The sequence below is a fragment of the Oxyura jamaicensis genome, chromosome 26 (genome assembly GCF_011077185.1).
Source record: "Oxyura jamaicensis isolate SHBP4307 breed ruddy duck chromosome 26, BPBGC_Ojam_1.0, whole genome shotgun sequence".
Taxonomy (NCBI): domain Eukaryota; kingdom Metazoa; phylum Chordata; class Aves; order Anseriformes; family Anatidae; genus Oxyura; species Oxyura jamaicensis.
Window position 1 is genome coordinate 744196 of NC_048918.1, and position 21632 is coordinate 765827.

The 21632-nt window shown below is 47.8% G+C and overlaps 1 protein-coding gene across 1 annotated transcript; it reads left to right on the forward strand.

Moving 5' to 3' along the window:
- The first annotated feature begins 4149 nt into the window (after nt 1-4149).
- Nucleotides 4150-15261, forward strand: LRIF1 (ligand dependent nuclear receptor interacting factor 1). The gene is made up of 3 exons (XM_035347134.1): nt 4150-4419; nt 12634-12912; nt 14210-15261. The coding sequence occupies exons 2-3, from the start codon at nt 12649-12651 to the stop codon at nt 14672-14674; spliced, it is 729 nt and encodes a 242-aa protein (XP_035203025.1). The 5' UTR covers nt 4150-4419; nt 12634-12648; the 3' UTR covers nt 14675-15261.
- The last annotated feature ends 6371 nt before the right edge of the window (nt 15262-21632 follow it).

Here is a 21632-nt window from a genome sequence, read left to right on the forward strand (position 1 = left end):
TATGTGCTTTCATCAGGTGTGTTGTAAAATCAAAGTCAAAAACAAATGATACTGTATGAGCAGGCAGGAAAAGAATACAAACAGTCGAACTGGTATCTGCTAAAGATTGCATCCAAACTGATGTTTGGGCAAAATCTGCGTGTCTGTTTTCCAGTTTAGAGGAAGCTGAGTTACGCCTTACATGACACGTGTGAAATTAACCTGAGGAAAAAGTTACAACTATGAAAAAGTCTTTGAGGGATTTTTTTAATCTGGTTTCCTGTAAATGAAAAATGTAAATCTGTTTCTCATAGTTAACAGATTTTTTAATTGCCAGTTCAAAGGGAGCTTGAAAGGTTGAACAAGATTTGCTCAAATCTGAAGGAACTGTAATTTTCCAGAAGCCCAGCTGGCATCTTCGTGCAGTAAAAGCTGTACAGTAAATATTGTTTGGAAATGGTGATCCCACTGCAGCCAGAACTGCACTGCAGAGAAAACAAGTGCCTCAGACCAGCTCCCATCTAAATGGACAAAGTCTGCAGGGAAGGAAGGCCACTGGATTGATTACTAAATTTTAGGTCACTTTTCAGAGATGATCTTCCTTGGCTTTTAAGCAATGAAAAAAATGGTTTAGTCCTAAAGATACGTGTCTTTGAGGTATTCTAGATTAAAGACCAACTTCTGATTTCAGTGTAGCAGCCAGAACACCGCAGGCTGCTGTGAAATAGGGAAAATTTATCCACAGACCTTTTGCCTGGCTGCACTGGAACAGGGATGTGTCCAGAATGTGTCAGATGCAGCATTCCCAGTCCAGTCAGATGCCGCCCCTTGCTCATCGGGATATCCGCGTGGGAAGGGAGGGAAAAGAGGGGAAAAAGCTTTTGACCGGGTAGAGTGGTGATTTTTGGTGAACCCATTGGTGATTAGACATGGACCTAATTCCTATCTGGGGACACACAGAAATCATTGCAAGTAGCTTCAGGTGAATTCCTGGTATTTGTATGGCACGGAAGGACAGGAAGAGCTATAAGCTTTGTCCTCTATTTGAGTTAGTAAGTGTCCTTCCCTTTACGTATATTGAAATGTGGGGATTATCTCTGCTTTAGCCTGGATGGATAATGCAAGTATGGAACTTATTGGGCATATTTTCAGTAGAGTAGAAAATCAACTTCATGGGTTAGGCGAACTTCCAAGATGGCACCTGCATTAGTTTACAAGAGTTGTGCAGTGGTTCATGTTTCGGCAAACAGACCAAGTTCCTCCTCAAACGTTCACAAGCTGGCCCCTGGGAGCCTCCGTGCCCAAGACGACGTCATCTCACCCTCCTTTTTCTTCTATTGCTTGGGATGGGTGGAATTAATGGGAGATAATGGTCATGGAGCAAGAGTGAGAGAGGAAGGAACATAAGAGGATCTGTCAACCTGTTCCCAAAGAAGAACTTCAAACTCAGTAACAAGAATCTTTCAAACATATATCTTAAATCTACGTTGATTGTATGATGTCAAGTACCATATACCAATTTGGCAACACTGGTAATTGTCAGCTTCTTGTCTGGGAACTGGTGATGTGAACAAAGCATGGGGAAGATGGGATTTGGGTTGATGCCAAGCAGGTTGTACTTCATGCTACTGAGAAATTCAGTTTGTATGCAAGGGGTTTCTTAAAATATGACTAAATGCAGATTCCTAGCTCTGAGGTCCTAAATTAGAGGTCAGCCTCTGTCTCACCCAAGGCTTCTGCTGACCATAAAGGGAACCAAAGTCTTGGGAGTGACTGAGTTCATCTCAAAATGGGTGTCTAAAATAGATCAGAGGAACCATCCCTGAAAACAGTCAGTTTTTCTATTCTGGCTGCAAAGGATAATTAGCACAGACATGGACATCTACCCTGCAGGTATCTGGAGAGAGGTGGAATGTTGCTCACAGTTTTCTTTGTACTAGTCATACAAGTTAAGGCCCCATCAAAGAGAGAGGACAGAATTTTACCAAGCTGTTCTGCCACATAGGACAAGGAATCCAACATGTGCTCCAAGTTTCATGTCACTTTGACAACCTGTGGTTGGTAAAAGCAAAACTGTACCAGATTATTTTGGAAGTTTTCCCTTTTTTGAAAGTTTTCATGAGATACAACAACTGTCTCTGCAAATCTTGGAGACTGTATGAATTTATTTATTAGGACATGTCATAGAAAGGCATTTATGTGGCAGGATACCTCTAAGGAATTGAAAGGGAGGTGCTTGTACAAAAAAGATGAGAGAAGTGAGTGCTGTGGGTAAGGTGGAGGGGAAAGGAGTGAAGGGATTGGTGGGTGGGTGAGGAACTGAGAGGTAACCCGGCGTGTAAGTTTATGTGGGTGGGCTAATTGGATAAAGCAGTGCCTCCTGTTGGAGAAAATGAAGCACAAATGAAAAGGTAGACAGTACCTAGGGAGGCTGTGAGCATAGGGGAGGGATGCTGGTGAACCTGTGAAGACTCGTTAGCAGGAGGAGGCTGGAGTAAGTATTGCTCGGTGATGTTGGGAGCTGAAGTCAGTTGATGGGATGCAGGGAAAAATCCAGGTCAATAATGGTGACCCACGGCTGTAGACTTTGAGTGGGGATGAGTGTGGGGAAGAAGGGAAGACTGTGTATGAGGGGATGACTCCATGGGGAACAGGAGAGGACTACTGAGATCCAAAGAAAGCCAGGAAGTCACATCTGCCATGAGTGTTACTCATCTGCTGCACTGCTTTCCCAGATTTTAATGATCCGTGGATCAGGAATTTCCTGAGAATGCTGTAGGTGATTTGTGCAGGGATGCCCGAGTGCTTACCTGGTCTCGCCTCAAACCCCTTCTGAAGGGGGGGGGCGGCAGTGGCAGAGGCAGAGCAGATGTAAGTGGGCAGTGGCTGAAGGATGCCTGGCAACCAGATGGCTGAGAAGGAGTTTCAGTATGAGCTAGAAGATGCAGTTTCGAGGCAGTTACAGAAAATCAGAGCTAGGAACAAGGGGTTGTAAGCCCCGAGGAACAAGCAGAGCTCCTGGAGCAGCAACTGAGAGACGCACGCGGCAGAGGATTCCTGGCGAGGAAAAGGCAGAGGCAGATAGATGGAGCTCGTGAGAGGGCCGAGGAAAGCTGAGCCACGCTGTCCTCCGCACACTGCCACCGCTGGCAGGCCGCAGAAGCGCCACGGGGCCGGGGTTGCTGCTCAGGCTTAGCGCCGCCATCGCGCCTCCGGCAGCGAGGACGCCCCGCAAGGCAGCCGAAGGGACGCCGCCCTGGGGGGCAGTTTAGGTGATCTCCCCGCGCCAGTGGGATCGGGGGAGGGGAAAAATACATCGGAGCACGGGCAGCTCAGTTCTGCCTTCATAAAAGGTGGTGAGAGCGCAGCTCGGCGCGGATGGTAGTTGTGCCTACGGCACAAGGACTCCGCTGAAGGACGCGGCGGCATCTTCATCGCTGTCTTGGGCCAGAACGGCCGTGCCGGCGGGTCAGCGGCCTGGGCATGGTGTACAGAGCGCTCAGAGCGGGGCAGAAACAGGGTTATAGCCCCAGAGCTGAAGTGAGCAACGTTAGGTTTTTCAGGGAGATAGTGTCCTGCGGCAGGGCTGGGGTTGTTCAGCCTGGAGAAGGCTCTGGGGGGAGCTCCTCGGGGTCTTTCAGTACTTAAAGGGGGCTCATGGAAAGGATGGAGGACTGGTTACTTGGGTAGATAATGACAGGACAAGCTGAAATGGCTTTAAACTCAAAGAGGGGCGACTCAAATTAGGCATTAGACAGAAATTCTTTAATCAGAGAGCGGTGAGGCACCAAACAGGCTGCCCAGAGCAGCTGTGGCTGCCCCATCCCTGGCGGTGCGCAAGGCCAGGCTGGACGGGGCTCTGGGCAGCCTGACCTAAGGCGAAGCGTCCCTGCCCCGGCAGGCGTTGGGCGCCCCGTGCGCTGCCCCCAGCCCGCCCCGCGGCCCTGGGACAGGGCTGACGGGAGCCCCCTCCCGCCTAAATCCCGGCCACCGGAAGCTCGGCTCCCCGCCGCCGTCTACTTCCGGCGACCGCCGGAAGCGCCGCCACCTCCCGCCGCACCGCTCGCGGCCGCCGGGTGGCGCCAGGCTCCACTTCCGCTCCCTGCCGGAAGCGGCGGCTGCGGCGGCTGCGATAGGCGGGGCGAGCGGAAGTGACGCGCGCAGCGCCCCGCCCCGCCGCCGCCGACTGTTGTCCGCCGCCCGCCGCCGCCGCCGCCATCATGTCCCGCCGCCCGCTGGGGGCCCCGCGGAGCCGAGAGGAGCGGCCGGGCAGCGCCGCGCAGTTGTGAGTACCGGGCCCGGGCGGAGCGGCGCGGGCCGGCCCGGCGCTCGCCCCCTCCCGGCGGAGGGCGGACCGGGGCGGGCAGCGCAGCGCTGCCGCCGCCGCCGTGTTCCCGGGCGGCTCGGCAGGGCCCGGCCGAGCAGGGAGCGACCCGGCAGGTACGGTCCCGCCGACCTCCAGCCGCCTCCCCGCGGGGCCCGGCCCGGTGGGGGGCGAGGCGGCGGCGCGGGGAGGGCGGGGAGGCCGCCGGAAGGAGCGGCGGGGGGGCGGGGCCGGGAGCGGGCACCGGGGCGTCGAGGCCGCGAGCACGATGCTGGGGCGCTGAGGAAGGGCCGCAGGCCGGTTGTGACGCCGGGAGCGGGGCGCCGGGGTGTTGAGGATGGGAGCGGGGCGGGCGGCGGGGCTGGGAACGGGGCCGGTTTTGACACCGGGGTGCTGAGGACGGGAGCGGGGCCGCCGCCACCCTTCCCGACTCTTCACGCCTCCACCCTCTCTGCTCGACGCCCCGCCGTGGGGCTGCGGCGGGCAGGGGGCAGACATCGAGTGTTGGGGGCTGAGGGCTGTCCTCCCGCCACGCACCCAGCCTGTAACAGCCCGTGGCCGTCCAGCCGTGCTGAGGGAACCGGGAGCTGCAGCCCCGCTTCTCCGCCGCGGGCTCCCTCCGTGGTTGAGCTCCCTGCGAGTCGCGTGGCCTCTCTGGGGGTCTCGGCGCAGCGAGGCGTTCCCGCCAGGCTCCTTCAGGGCGAGAGGGCTCCTTGGAGGCTGTGGTGGCCTTGGCTGCGCTCCCTGCCGAGCTCCCGAGGGTTTGTGGCTGAAGGGAGGCGGCCGCTGATGGGCAGAGCGGTGCCGCACAGCGTGCGGTCGGCTCCCCGGCCATTAGCGGGCCCTGCAGTAATTATTCTTGCTACAGGGAATATTCGGCGGGGGGTGGGAGCGATTTTGTGCCAAGCATAAAATGTTTCTGCAGCCATTACTGGAAGCTGCTGGGCTACAGGAAAACTCCGTGCCTTTAGCAACGGCTTGTGCCTAAATCCTGGACGGGAATTCTGGCTTTGTGTGCAAACGCAGCATCAGTTGCTAGATTTTGTTCAGATAATAACAAAATTACTTCATTAACGTATCCGAGTAGCACGTAGACAAGATAGGGCTACCTAAAAGGCCGTCGGCGGTCGCTTCATGTTAGCTGCTCTCTAGGTGCATGCTTCCAAGTTACATTCAGTGTTATTTTGCTGCTTCCGGGATTCAGCTGTGCCCATTAAAATAAATGAAGTTGGTTCTCTGGCGTTTGTAGTGCCTGTGGTTCCTCGTTACTTTATTTATGCTCAGGGGAGACGAAAGCTGTCTCCGAAGCATTATCTGGGGGTAAATGCGATCTGGAAAGAAGCTGACTGGGGCTGAGAGAGAACGCTTCTTCCAGCATCTCTGACGTAGAACTGAAGCTTGAGCAAATCTTTCTTTTTATCTCCACCGACGTAGCTTGTAGGTGGCAAGATCATGACTTTTGTTGCCCTGGTGCTTACGGTGGGTTCAGCAAATGGTTTTATTCACTGAAAACGTTGGAAGGGCGTATTTGTATGGCAAAAATCAGGGACAGAAGACGAATTTTTAGATCATCGTCATTTTGTTCCTTGAGTCTGGGGCTTAGTAAGAGTAACAGCACGGGATGAGACCTTGAGACAATCTTGGACGTTAGATTGATGTGGCCGATGGGATGAGTGAAGAAGACAGGAATTCTGTCTCAGCAGAGGAAGGATGTGGGGTGTTCGTTTTGTTTTTCTAGCTTAACGGGAAAATAGTAATTGAAAAGCCAACAACTTCCTGCTTCCTCCTGCTGCCTCTGCTTCGTAGGTTGCTTAACGCCACGTTGAGCAGGCAGCCTTTGGTATCGCCATGCAGACCGTCTGCCTAAGGAAATGATGAAAAAATGGTTTTGTTCAAGAAAAATGGCCTGCAGACATCGCTGGTCTCTGACTATCACAGAGCTTTTATTTCTTGTAAAGGCGAGCTGGCTGCCTGAACTTGATGGTTTCTGTGGTGACACGAGAGCAGATTACCGTCCCCCGCTATTATTTCTTCTGGTTTATTGTCCTGAAACGCTGTTCAGGGGCCTGCCTTAATGTTCAGGCCTTGGGCCGCGCTAAAATGTGATGATGTGCAAGGACGGCAGTATTTCTAAGCGTTAACGTGTGGGATTTGGGAAGTTGTATGTTTGTGAAGAGCAGGGAAGCGGAGCAGGATGAAATGGAGGAAGAAAGTTCTACTTCAGCTGTTGTGGGAAAGACTCCCCAGCTACAACCCGGTACCTTTCCTGTATTTATATATTTTTAAGGAAAATTTACCCGCTTCCTTACCGAAATTAGTCTGACATCTTTAAAGGGGGAAACTAGTGGATTTTTCGTTCTGCTTAACGAAATACCGAAACGCCTTCTTGTGAAAAAAAGGGCTTCAGGAAGAAGACAAGCAGGTCCTAGGTCTCGTCTGCGTTACCCAGCCATGTGTACAACCAAGCGGGAAATGCTTCGGTAGTACACCGAGTGTCAGTCCTGGCCATTGCTTTGCTTCTCCTGGAAGAGTCTTTAGTGAAATGAGATCAATACCAGGACGAATTTTCAGCTTGCATCTGAGATGGGGAAAGTGTTGTAGCCCCCCACAGACAACAGCGTCTGAAGCCGTTGGCAGCGACGTCTTCCCTTCCTGTTCATAGCTGCTTGAGTAAATAGGTGTGAGTAGGACTTCCTAGTGTCTCGTCTGAATGGTTCCCTTCCTTCTTTCTTATCTTTTAGCTTTTTCTGTAGGCCTGTAAATACTCGTTACTTGTTTCAGGCGAACAACTGCTGTTTTCTAGAAGACGGTTATCTGGGGCTTCCTGCTCTTTTTGCGTAGCGTGTGAAGATAAAAAGCTGCGGTTGCCTTCTGTAACCACGAAAGGCAGAAAGAGGCTGGAGCTGAGGCAAACGGGATTTTTGGGGGGTTCTTCCTTCCCAAGCCTACCCAAAAGGTCCTGTTTGTAGCCCAGCCTCGAGAGCAGCCATGCGGCCCCCTGGGAGGGAGCGAAGTGGGGCAGGGCAGGAATAAGAAGCGTGGAGGTGATCACTGGAAGCTGCTGCCGCTGCCGATAATATTCATGCAAATGCATCCTCTGCCGCATCGCTCCTTCTGCTTTCCCTGCTTCCTCGCTCGTTGACCTGCTTCTGCTCCTCCTCTCCAAGAGTCAGAGCCGCGTCCTTGTGGCGGGTGGAGGCGCCTGCCTCTTGGGAGGGTTCTTCTGCCCTTCAGAGCCTCTCTGCGGTGCTGGGTGTTTTGAGCGGGGGTTCGCGCCTGTTTGCTCGGTGCAAGGTGCAGAGGTTCGGCGGTGCCATGTCTGTGGAACTTGCTGCAAATTTCCTTCTGGATTTTCCTTTAGAATATTCATTCTTGCATAGAGACGAGAAGGGAGGTTGAGAGCGTAGCGCTCAGGGCTAACAAAGAAGCATTCGGAGCACCCAGCGGGTACAGATGCAGAGTGTTGGCCAGGAGCTCCCTGCTGATCTTCCCAATTCTCCATTACCAGTAATGCTAGGAGGTTTAAAGGGGTTCCAAAAATACATTTTTCTACTTTAATTGCATTCGAACACATAAATATTGTTAGTTGCTCTTTGTTTAAGCAAAACCATGTAAGACCATTATTCTTCAGGGCTAGTTTTTCTCAGCTGTCCTTTCAGATTCCTAAGTACCCAACCCTGCTGTACCACGAAAGCCTCAGGCAGCAGCATCCATCCGGGACTACGGAGCGTATCGCCCATCTTGTCCTCTCCAGTGCGTGATTATTTTTAAAACAACCGTATCGCAGAATGTCCTGCCCGCTGCACTGACAAATCACGTAAACCTCTTCTTTTTCACATAGTATGCTTAGAAATGAGGCACTGTACCCAAGTATTGGAGTTAACTTTAAGGTTACAGCAAGGAAAGTGCTGCGTGTCTAAAGCCTGTAGACAGGCAGTAGCATAGCTTCTATATCGGCTGTCAAGGAGAACGCGACCTCTCAAACCAGGAACTGTCCTACTCAGGGCACGAAGAGCATCCGTGTGGCTTCTTACTTGCTGGAAAAAGACAATGTCCTGGCTGACTTCTTGAGCAGATGCAGTGGTTGGATGCGTGAATGGTAGCTCCGAATCGCTCTGTTCCGAGCTGAGCTGGAGGCCCAAACGGCCGACTCGCTGCCAGAAAAGCTGCCGGTGTTCCCCACGCTACTTGTCAGTAAACGGGACCCAGCACTGGGAAGCGCCCTCCCGGCCATGTTCTCCATGGATTTATTGATGTAGAAAGTCAGTAGGACAGAGCTGGAAGGCTTTTGGTGACCAAAAGCGACGTTGGCAGCTCTGCCTTTTAACCATTCTGGATCTGATGCCAAGACGGTGAATCTTCCCTCCTCTAGTGAGGGATCCTGTTTTCGTCGTGTGTCTCAGCCTGCCGTGTCGTTTCCGCGGTGCTTCGCGTTCTGCTCAGTCCAGGAGTTCTTTGGGGAAGATGCCTGCCTTCGGGCAAACTCGCTCCAAGTGGGGAAGATCCTCTCTGTCCTGGAACGCACCTAAGTCTTTTGTCGTTCCTGTCTTGGCGTTTGAAGCAGTCACAGCTCACTTCTGGATGGACAAGGTTCTCTGTCTGCTGTTCAGAATTGTTGTCTTCGCAACGGCATCCACTCTTCAGGTTTCCCTGGTTCTGTCTCTGCGTATTCCTTCCAGTTCTTGAGGCCCTTTTCTTCCTAGAGTTCTGCTCTCATCGATCACACAGAGCTTCTGCACGACCCTTGATCCCATTTAGTTCTGTTCTCTCTTTGAAGACGACCACCTCTGTAGTCTGTATCCGTCTAAAGAATGAGCGAGCAGGTGAGACGTAGGCACACGGCTCGGTCACCGTACGCGCTGTTCCACCAGGGGAATGTACTCTGCATCTTCATTTTTTTTCCTGTGCATTTGTCTGAGGTAATCTCCGTTTCCACCTTGCCATGCAGTTACTCTGCCTATGTTTTCCCAAAGCTTTCCTGAAATTCATACTTCTTAGTGTGAAGTAGGGGTATTAATAGCAGCAGGTGGCAGAAAATACGGCTCCTCTGAAATCTGTCGATGACGTTTCTTCCATTTAGAAGGAAAAGGAAGGGCTCTGTAAGCAGAAGAGGAGAATAATTTCAGGTGTTTCCTTGGGTCTTTTGAATATATATATATTTAATCTGAAAAGGATGCTGTTTCTTGCCTTTCTGATGTGTAATAGCTGGATGTTGTTTTCAGATAGTCTGTGGTACTCTGAAATGCTAACCCAAAACGTACAGTAAGTAGATCAGAGTTATTTTTGCCCAGAGTTCCTGAAGATTAGGTCTGGAACTCTTCAGTAGTTAATCTGTTTCTAAGGCATAGCAGCGTTGGGTGTACAATTCACTGATGCACATTAATTAAAGTACCTGTGCTGTGTTCACTTACACTTTCTTTCTTTTTTCTTTTTCTTGTCTCTTTTCTTTGTTTTGTTAAGCATTGCAGGCTGTATGTACCGAGTAGTTCAGACGACGGGACCAGATGGAAAAAACCTTCTGAAATTACTTCCAATTTCTAAATCTTCTGGAAGCTTTGTGCCAATAGTTCAGTCTTCAGCCATGTCAAATAATCCTAAAGGGAACATTTCTAGTCCGGTTCATCTTACTTTTAAGACACAGCTTGCCAGTACTACTGCACCTTCATCTGTTAAGATCCCTGTTTTTCAGGCTCCTAATCCTGGAAAGATAATTCTTACAAGGACATTAGACAAGCAGGAAAGCGTTAGAGCAGGTTCTGAAACAGAAAGCTTAACTGCAAAATCAGCTGCTAACATCAGCAGTTGCGTTTCCGTTGATAGACTGTCTTTGCAGAACATTGCTGTAACAAGTTCATCTAACCAGAGTAACTCTGCATACATGCTGGTAAACACAAAGAGCCTTCCCGCTACTATGAAGTCTCCAGTACTGCCCTCTGACCACCACCTCCAGATACCAGCTGATGCAGAAGTGAAATCTGTCCCAGCTTCTTTTTTACCGCCTGCAATACAGCAGAAAATACTCGCAGCTGCAGCGACAAATGTGTCTGGAGGAGCTGACAGCGCAAAAATGCCAACTGTTATTTACGTGTCACCCGTGAAGGCAGTGAAAACGGTACTTCCCAAGCGGTTGCAAACCATTTGCCCCAAAGCCGCCGCAGACGTTTCAAAAACATTAATAATGACAGCTACACAAATGGCAAATTGTTCTTCTGAGACAGGAACGTCTGGTGATCAGAAGTGCCAGCAAACACCGATGAAATGGATTGTGCAAGAAAGTCCGCAGTTATCAGCGCCTTGCCTTATTCCTGTAAAGTCATCAAATAATGTGGCTTCTAAGATCTTGAAAACTTTGTCAGATATGAAGAACGTAGAAGCTAACTCTGCAAATATTTTACCGCTCTGTTCTAGTGGTCCTGGTGGAAGCCAAACAAAGATCACACCTATTAAAGATAATGCTCTGGTCATGTACAGTGGGAAAGTCTATTTGTTGACCAAAAGAGGTTCTGATATTTTGTCAGCCCACGTTGACAAACAAGCATCTTCCTCTTCTGATGCTTCACTTAAGAAGGAGACACCCAAGCTAATTGCTCCTACTGAAGTCTCTAAAATAAGCAATAAAGTGGTGAATCTGGTATTGTCAAAAAACAAAGGAATGGTGCTGTCTCAGAAAGATCCAAAAACGTGTACCAGTGCAAAGGTTTCTCCACTGGCTGGTTTAAGAAATGACTTAAATTCCGCGCCTGCAGCTCTGGTGGCACCAAGTGTTAACGAGCACGGTTCTGCTGTAATCCAGGGAAAGAGTTTGCCCCTGACCATGAGCATTTCAAGTGGAGCGACCCCTGTTACAGCAGTAGGGACGCAGGAAAACATATGCCAAGGTGGCAAAGAAACCATTCATTCCCCCAGAGCAGCAAGTGCTGTTTTACCTCAGTCTAAACAAGAGTGTGCTTTCAGTGAAGACTGGCAAAAGGTAACTCTCTCCAATAAACGTGCCAACCTCAGTCTCTAAGTTGTTCTATGGTCCTGGTTCTGTTGGAATAAAATAGCTGTTAGTTTACAGATTGTTGTGGCCATTCCAGTCACCCAAAATGCTGGTCTGAAGTGTAGGTCCTTGGTTCAAAAATGGAAAATACGTGTTTTGTTTTGTTTTCCCAGCAAAATTGCACTGGAGTGAGTGCAAGTGAGAAAAGGCATAAAGAAAAGGGCAAGGAGAAGACAACTTTTATTTCTTCACAAGATAAGTTACATACAGCAAGTAGAAAGTATAGAAAGCTGTTCATCTGGTAGCTGTCTGCTGTCAAACGTTGATGCTGCGTTTTCCCAGCAGCTGACTGTGCTGTAGGCAGGATGTAAAGCAGAGAAGCTTAGAGCTACGTGAGAGGAGAACAAGGCGGACAAACAGGGGTTGTCATGCTAGGACGAAGGGTTACAGCTCCACGTTCTGCTATCTGAGAGAGCCCGAGGCAGGAGCTGCGTTCCCTTCCGTTCACACTGTGATGCGGAGGGGTTTTCTTCCTTTGTGTCACAGGTGATGTCAGGCAGGAGCTCTTGGGAGCTTTAATGGCGACAGTGCTTTCCCCCTTCAGGCTGTCTACACGTTCTTCTGAAATCATAATGTAGCTGCAAAATGCACAAACCGTGCCCGTGAAGGAAAAATTGTTCTGAAGCAAGTAGGTATTGGCTTATGTTGACCGGGCCGAAGAGAAATGTCAGCTAAGCATATTGAAGCACATTTGAGGCATTTAATCGTTACAGTAGGGCCTCTTTTTTTGATTCTTCACCTGAAAAAAATGTTCAGACAAGCATTTTTTCTGTGCTATGTGATGCCAAGTGGTAGCGTTCTCACTTGCCTTAGTTTGCTGCTTTTAGTCCATGAATTTGCAAGGCTGTGGGTGCCAGGCGTAGTGATGTCACCTTGGCCTTGCAGAGGAGCTCAGGTTACAGTGAGGTTAGGTCAGAAGGCTGGTTAATAGTGCTTTGTTGGTATCTCCAAAATGGAGCGTTTTCAACAGCCTGGAAGTGACTGTAAAGAACACCGTCTGACCTTTCATCTTCCTTTGTCACTTCTAAGCTGTAGAGGAGGTTACTTTACATGGTTTACTAGCTGGACTTTGCGTTTTCTGGATGTTTTACAACACACTTGGTGTTTTAGGTAACTCAAATGTTAGACCTATGATATGTCATCACTCCTCAAAATTGGCTTACACGTGTTAAATGCAACTTTTGTGAAAAATTGTTATTTTCCCAGTGTTTTAGTAGACTAAGACTCCTGTACACATGGAGGGAGAGGGAGAGAGATTCATGGTTCCCTCCCTGTTTCTGTATTTCAGGTCCAGCGTGAAAAGATGGATTCACAGAGAAAAGTTAATCAAATCAAACACCAAGAGAAGCCACATTGGAAACAATACTTGGAATTAAGGAGAAAATTTGGTCTCTCCAAGGAGGAGAGAGTCTACCTTAAGAGAATACCACTGATAACCTCCAGTGAGAAACCAGATGAAAGGGTGTGTTCCAGTAACAGCTTGAAAACGGGAAATGACTCTTGCAGTTCATCATCATTAAATGTGACAATAACAAATCAACATCAGGAATGTGTTAAAAAGGAAAAGGTATCTTGAATGGTTTTGGCACTAAAGGGCATTCAGAAAGCAGCATGTGTATGGTCAGTATGGGGCTGTGATTTTTGTTTGGACCCTCCCACCCTGGGATTCATCAGGGCAAGTCGGTAATTGTTACAAGCCCTGTGGGAATTTTTCCTAGAACTTGGTTTTGTGCTGCTATAGAGCTGTGTGATTTCAGTGTGACTTGAGTGCTCTTTTATTAAAAAAAATATAAAACATTCCTCTTTTCTGGGTTCAGCTGGAGGAAATGAACAAATGCTTTGAAGCACCCTCTAGTGGTGGGTGAGCAGTAAAAGGGTAGCCTTTATTGGAACAGAAGCTGCACCTCTGTGATTCTGATTTATACTTAGCCTTTTGCAAACGGTTATGTATGTCCAGTAGTGCATTGAATACATGCAGAATAATAGAGGAATGATTTCGTGGGAAGCTTTACCCATGAATTCACAATCAGGCAAGTGCTGTTATTTCAAGGCACTTCAGACATTCACATGACGAAATGTGTGACTTCCAAAGAAAAGCATCCACTTGGTTGTGTGCGGTGTTATTGTAAACAATTGACTCATGTACCTGCCTGGTCGTTAGAGCTGTGAATGTCTTTATAAACTTCGCCCTTTGTCATTGGCTATGGATCTTCTTGAGTGCTTCTGGAAAGGTTCCCTTAATGTAACCTTCCATCTTAATGCATGAAATTGATTTTATCCATCCAAAGTAGTCCTGTTCAGCTTTAGTGTTCTAAACTTTCTTTTGTATGATTCTACTCTACCCAGTCAAAGGCTTTCTCAGATTTTAATAATTCTACATTGAGAGCCCAGCTTTGGGCAGATCTGCTGCCTGCTCATGGTAAGGTACATCACAATTTAAATAGCAAGGTAGCTGAGAGGAACGTGGTTTTGTAATCGACTTCATCTCTAATATTTGAGCTTTCTGGAAATGTCAGCCTGAAGAACGTTTTGCATTTTTCCACCGTGTTAGATACAAAATATTTGGCTTATGCTAGAGTTGAAGAGGTGATAGCATGAAATGATAGGCATGCACAGGAAGGGCAGGAGTGGACTATGGGGTGAGGAAGAAAGTTAACGTTCTGGAGTTGTTAACCAGGAATCTTTGCTAGAAAACATTACCAAACGTGGAAGTATGTTTGCTCAAATTGCTAAAAGAAACACCTTCCATACAGTAATTCTAAGAAGCATGCAGCAATATGTGTAATAGGTGCCTAATGAGCTGTGAATAAGGTAGAACGATGCTCAGTTTAACAGAAGTATGTTTTGTGTGTTTGACTATACAGATAATTGTGGATCTGGAAGATTCGTCGAAAAAAAGAAAAATAAAATCCTCATCAGTGTCAGACAGTGCAAAGAGAAGGAGAACATCAATCAAATCAACCACAAGTTCAAATTCAGAAGATACTGGCCCAAGTTCCATCCTACTTAACAGAAGTGCTTCCCCTCCACCAGTCTTACTGCAGCAGAGTATTTCCACGGACTTTGTTACATCCTCTGTAGGGAGGCACTCTGAGCAAGAGACGAGCTCTCAAAATAGTGATGTCATAGACTCACATATTCCGGTTTTAGTGTCTTGTGAAGATCATACTTCAGTTTTTGAAGGTTCTTTCAGAGATGATGCTTTCCCTTTGACTCCGCCAGACTTGGATGAAACAATCCGGGATGAAAAGATAAAACGACTTAAACAGCTCTTAAGAGAACGAGAAGCAGCACTTGAAGAGATGCGGAGAAAAATGCAGCAAACCTGAAATACTGCAGGTGGTGATCTGGACCATATTCATCTTCATTTCAGCGATTTCAAGAAGAAATAGTATTTAAATGAACATGAATATTTCTGGTAGAGAGAGGATCGTTTAAGATTTCTTTAAAAATTTACTATATAAATGTAGTGAAGTACAGGGTTCCTGTACTCTAAAGACCAGAAATAAGACTTGGACATCATATTCTGCTTCTGGGACATGTACGCATATCGAAGAATGCAGAAGAGAAGTGTTTTTATTATTTTTAGTATATTCTCTATATTTTGAATTAAAGGGGTTTCTGTATTAGCCCTAGAGAATAAACTTTCCCATTTTGGAAATTTGTGGCTTATCTCTTAGAATCTGAATGCAAATTGTAAATTGTAAATATTTTTTGTTTTCCTACTATTTTATAATGCATGTCAACTTTTGTGAATCGTTGAGAACTGTCAAATGTCATAAAAGGTCAATGGTCAGCGGTTAATAAATGCTATTTAAGTGGTCTGGGGGTTAGACTTCAGGCAGTAATAATACTGATATTTATAAAAACAAATAAAAACTACTTTACAGATGTGAAGATGGAAGCAGTACTAACATCTGAAGTATGCCAGTGAAGTTATAGATACGTGTCTCTTATTGTTGTAAGCCTTCATAAGGCCTTTGCCAGCAGTGCAATGTTGAAGATTAGTTGTGGTGATTTTTTTTTTGAGGGGTGAGAAATCTTCTTAAAAAGAATTCTATTGAATCATTACTTATTGAAGCAAAAAAGGCACATTTCTTTATCTGTGAGTGGTATCTTTAATATATCTTTAATAATTCTTGATGAATGTCTCTTCCATTAACTTGATCAGTCTTTATTTGCATGTCTCCTGCTACCTGCGTTTGATGCTTCCTAAGTTTTGCACTGTAGGAGACAATGAGCACTCGGCTGTCTTTGCCACCATGATTTTTATAGATCTTTGTAGCGTATTTCCCCAGCATATATTGTCAGGTGTTGTATGGAGGCCTTTCCCTACTTTCTCCTTTCGCTACGTTCTCTCATCTTTGTCATAGACTCAAATAAGTTGGAAAATGCCTTCAACGTTTTCAAGTCCAACCATCAACCTGACCTACCAAGCCCCATCACTAGAAGATGGCCTTTTGTGCCACATGGAATTTTGTCACGTCACTTAGTTTTGTTAGGTTCTTCTGCAGCTCTTCCAAGTTAGGCTTCACTGCTGCAGCTGTGACTAGCTGTACCGCCCACGGAGCTTGCCCTTGCTTTTCTTGTCCGTGTATGGCCGTATTGAACGTTGCTGATCCCTGTGGAACTTAGTCTGTAGACTGAGCGAGCAGGTCGTATGTCCTTTCTTTGTAAACGTGCAAAGCGGCTAAGTTGTGGGATATTTATTTATTTATTGTTTATGAGCAGTTAATGACAGCAGTGGGGAAGAGATCTGTTCCTTGCCTCATCCATGCTTCTTCCAGAAAGCTTGGAAGAAATCTAAGTTGAAGTCTGAAGTTTGTCTAAGCCTACCTGGGAGGTGTAAGCAGTAATGAGGAGACACTTGGTTCTGTTCTTTTTTTATTATTTTATTTTTTGTTGAAAAGTGGGAGTATTCCCTGCACATACGTGGGTGTGGTGGGTTGGCCTTGGCCAACAGCCAAGCACCCACACTCTCACCGTTCCTGCAGTATGGGGAGAAAAGAAGGAAGGTGACACTTGTGGATTGAGATAAAGACAATTTAACAGGGGAAGCAAAAGCTGTGTGTGCAGACAAAGCAAAATATTAATGTTTGCCATCAGCAAGCAGATGTTTAGCAACTTCCTGGCTAAACAGGCCTCAGTACACATGGTTGCTTGGGAAAACAAACATGATAATCACAAATGTCCCCGAATCCTCCTCCTTTCATCCTCCTTTTATTTGCTGAGCATGCTAACACATGGTATGGAACATCCCTTGGGGCATTCTGGGTCTGCTGGCCTGGCCCTGTCTGCTCCCACCTTGCCCACAGAGTGAAAAAAGAGAAAGCCTTGGAGCTGTGCAAGCTTGTTCTGTGACAGCCAAAACGCGGGTGTGTTACCAATGCTGCCGGTCACAAATCCAGATCGCAGCACCACAGGGGCTGCTAGGAAGCATCCGACCCAGCCAGACCAGTGCGATGGGACAGCAATCAGAAAAGAGAGGGAAGCAGCCTTGTGTCTCATCTGGTGCTGTGCTCGCCAGTTGGGATACTCTTCCATAAACATCTCTCATCTTCCCTGTCTTCTGCCAAAAGTCTTTATTTTCCAGTGATCTACACTACTCAGTGGAGCTGAGTTTGTTTGCCCTCTGCTTTTGCTGGAAGGACTCCAGGTTTGAAGTCCTACAGCGCACCACCTTTCTTTCAGAACCTCTCTACCCCTGGCAAAGTGGTCAGTTACGCCTGGATTTTCTACATACACCGATAAAATACTGAAAATCTGAAGAATCCTCACTGCAAGGTTTTGAAGAAAAATGACCAGTAGGGTTTGGTAGGAAAAAAAAAAAAAAAAAGTGAATAAGCTGTTTCCCTGTGATCAAGAATGGAAAATGTGACACAATTCAGAAGAACACTGCCAAGCCATCTGTGGAAGAGAAGATGTCTTTCCTGGAACAGCATCAGTGCAAAGTTGAGAGGATCACAGAGCTGAGAGAAAGACCTCGGTGTGCTGATGTGGGGAAGTTGCGCCACCAGCAGCAGCAAAGGGACTGTCAACTGCCAGGAACATTGCACGTAGCTGGAACTGCTCCTCATCCAGCCACAGCGCCTGTAGCACAGATCAGGCTTTTCTGCACCGTTCATCCATTAACGCCTGCGATCTGCTAGGAGTCGCTTTGTGAAATAGAAGCTGGGAGCACTGGCTGCAGCCCAGGAGTGAAAGTTCTTGGCAGCCCCGGATGGCAGAAGGCATTGCAGTTTCACACTGTGCTTGCTGTGTTAACGCATCGCTGTATGAAAACTGTGGATTTGGGCTATGAACTGAAACTATCACTTTCAAGCGAGCATGCAGGAAGAGACAGTGAAAAGTCTTTTAAGAATTACTGGGTCGAAAGAGCGAAAATGGCAGAGAATACTGGACAAAGCAGGTTGGGAAGGAAAAACGGTGTTGGACCAGCTGCTGACGTCAACCTAACCTGGAGACTTGGGGAGTTTGGACAGAAGAACTGTCCACATAGAAAGGTGTTGCTTTGCGACTAGAGGTCAAACCACCACCTGCATTTCTGATTGAGGACACGCATCTTTGTGGAGGTCATTTAGCGTGAGAGGCTGCCTGGAAGCCGTGCATCCGATCCAGCTTCTCCCCAGCAAGCCAGCGGTCAGCTGCTGGGGATGGAAATGTGCAGAAATGGTAGAAAAGGAGTTAACCTGTCGATAGCTATCACCAGGGCTGTGCAGACTCACCTTTGAAACCGTGTTGGACAGCACGGAAGTGATCCTGAACTTCCTACGTATGGGATTAGAGTGGACAAGTTGTGACTGATTTCCAAGGGCACGGTCGGCAGCGGGAGCAGGCTGAATTGGGCAGAGCCCGACCCTGGTGGATGTGGCAGGCACAGAGCAGTTATGGTGCAGCTCGGAGAGCGCTTCTGGCAGGTGGGGAGGGAGATGGCTTTCCAAACCAAGATGTGAAAGCATAAATAGCACTGGAACACTCAAGAGTCATCCAGCCCATTATCGCAGAGACCAACATGGGGAAGGAAATCAGAATGGGGAACTGGTAGCGGATGCCTAGAAAAGTGTACAAAGATGTAAGGATCACATGCAAGACTTCATTGGTATTTTTAATATTTCCAGCTACGATAGTTCTTAGACATGATATCTTCATGTTTAATACCCCTTGATTTATACTTCTTGTACCTGTAATATTTTCCATTAACTTTTTAAGATGAATATAACCAGTCCTCAAGTCACCGACAAAAAGCCATTTTGTGGGCTTCGAATTCCTCTTCAGTCTTTCTTTTCCTGTACTGGGAAATGCTGCATAAATATCATTTGAAAAGAAACAAGCACAAATACAGGCTGGGCAGAGAGAGGACTGAGAGCAGCACTGATGAGAAGGACCTGGAGGTGTTGGTTGTTGAAGAGCTTTTTCAGATGGATGGACCAGGACTTCTGTACGGACAGAAATATCATTGCATCATGGCGTTCCAATGGCATTTTGGATTTTTGTTTTGTTTTGCTTTCTACACCTCCCTAGTACCTTACATTTTATGATGTACTGAATTTGCAGATCTCTTTGAACATAACGCATTCAGTACATGTTGCTCTATATGGAAACAAGTTTTCATTCGTCTATATAGAATTTTATCATTTGTTTAATTGCTCAGTTATTGGTATTATGAGCACCATCTTCAGCATTTTGTCATGGCTTGAGACCTGTGCCACTCACCAGCTTTGTCATCTTGCTCTTTACCCCTTTTCTAAATACTCTATGAAAGTTGACATGCACAGGCTCCAACGAGAATATTTGGGACTTCTCCCTTTCATTGAGGAGCAGACGGTTGAATCAGCCTTTTTTCTCTTTAAACCAGCTATTTATTCAGCTGAGGACTGTATTATTATTATTATTATTATTATTTTTGCTACAGCAGCCTGGTTTCTGTAAATCTATGGTGGAAGATGTCCAGGTAGATGATCAACCACAGATCTTTGGAGGCACACATTTACCATTTCCTTTGGTAAATGCTACTGGAATTGTGAGGCAGCTCTCATCTTCACTGAACCCGCAGAGACCTTCAGTTGTAGGGAACTGTGGTTGGAAAGAGAAGACCTGTCTGGAGAGAACAAACAGCCATCGGAACAGCAAAAGGAACAAGCAGCAGGAGGGCTGTGAGAGGGGCAGGGGTCAATGGCACGGAGATTAGCAGGTTGTTGCCATCCCAGCACATCTGTCTGCAGCTACTGAGGACCTCCAGCTCAGCCAGAAAGCGGCAACAGCTTACAATGAAAACTCAAACCTTTGAGAAGGGAAGATGGGATAGGAATCACAAGACATTGCGATAAGGAGAGATGGAAGTCCTGATGGTTCACACAAGTGGGGCTGGATGGACAGACGAAAAGGTCAATCTGCCAGCTCCTAAAAGGAACAAAAAGGTACGTTCAGAGCCAGTATGTGGTTGCCAGAGTCAGACCCCCCCAGGAGATGTGAAGAGGACTTGGAAGCCAGTGCTGTCCTCCGTGTCACAGCAAGCAACCCCAGACACGCAGCTGGGTACAGGTGTCCTGGTGCCCAGCCACTGACCAGACCGAGGACACCTCCTTGGTACCCACCTGTGGGTGTGGGAGAGAAGAGTTTTAACTCGGAACAAGATCACCTCCACCAAGATCTCACGCTGACATCTGCTGTGCTGCTGCTACAATGCCACGTTTTTCTACACAGTCTAGAGCATTGCCACTCTCGTCTATTTTTATGGTAGTTCTACATACTCTACTGGTACGGACAGGAAAGCACTGGTCCTATGGCTACAGAGATGTCGCTGGGAACCCTTTGAAAATTTGTTGGCATATTGACCGCTTTCTTGTCCTCCAGTACTGAAACAGTTCTCAGTAAGAGCTTACTCCAGCTGTTTCATCTTTTACTCCTTCAGGGTTCTTGTTTGAACATGGGGACATAATCTGATTAATTCACATGCTCATTACTGTTCTGAAACTTCTGCCTGCATCTCAGCTTCGGTCAGATGTGAGTTCCAAGTGACAAAAGGTCCCATGGTAGGAAGCTCTTAGGCTCTTCTGTGATGATTATGAATACCAGTATCTTCTGATAGCCTTATTTTGGAAGACTCATTTTATGCTTTGATCTTAAAAGCCTTCTAGCACACTTCCCCCTGAGGTTTGGCAGGTTTTTGGCTGCAAAGCTTGTTTTCACACAGTGAAATATCTGAACTCCAGGCTGAGCTAGGCTGCAAGTGCTCATGAAACCCAACTGCAGTTTTAATCTGGAAGAAGGAGGCTGCCCTGGGCAGCTGCTGTGATTTCCAGGAGGTCTCCAAGTTGAATTCTGCTCCTGGTCCTTCACCTGCCCCTCCAGGGAGGAGATGTCAGCACAAGCTGTTTTGGTGTGGGAGGAAACATGTGCTAGAGCTTGTTGCCTAAGTCTACAGCTACATATTTCGGAAGGAAGCTGAGCCATTGCTGCTAAATAGGTCTCAAAGACAGCTGTTGATAATGTGGTAGGTCTGTGTATACACAAATAACCCTTTACTTTGCTATACTTGGAAGAACTCGATCAAGTGTGTGTTTCTGGATGTGACTTCCATGTGTGGGAGGCTGTGAGAAAATGCTTGGTATATGCACCCTGGCACCTCTCAGGTGTCTTGTCACTGAAAGCGTGGTGGAGCTCAGACTCTGGAGCACACTGACACGCCACAAGGTCAGGCTGAGGACTAGCAGTGTGCTGTACGGCAGCGTTTGGAAGCAGCAAGAGAAACGAGCAGATGGCTTTAGGGTTGGGGACTGTCTCAGGAGAGCTTTAGGGACGTCAGTGCTACCAGGATGTATGCCGTGTTATGCTCTGTGCGTGTTTAAGACTTGGTGCGTCCCCTGTGAGTGAGCAGGACACCGCCCACGTAGCCCAAATCTTCCTAGACTTGTGCAATGGGGATGGCTCTGCACGTGAACCCTTGAACAAACCTGTTCATCAGCTCAAACGGCTGCTAGGTAGCTCGTAGCAAGAGGGGAAGCTTGCTTCTGGCTGTCTCCTGTCCAGCTGTGGTGCCAAGAGGACGTTCCTCGAGGGTGGCTCTGGCGCAGCGTGCTGGTCATGGGTCAGCTCCAGCTGCCGCAGCGGGGGAGCTGTAGGTACAGGAGGCTGGGGCTGGAGCCCAGCTCTAGCCAGGGTTGGGGGCTCTGTGCGTCCTGAAGGACTTGGCCCGAGGAACGCTGGGGAGAACAGGGCAAGGGGCTGAGGGAGGCGAAGTCTGTGCTGCCTCTCTGCTGGGTGTAAGGGAAGTGATGAGGACACGAG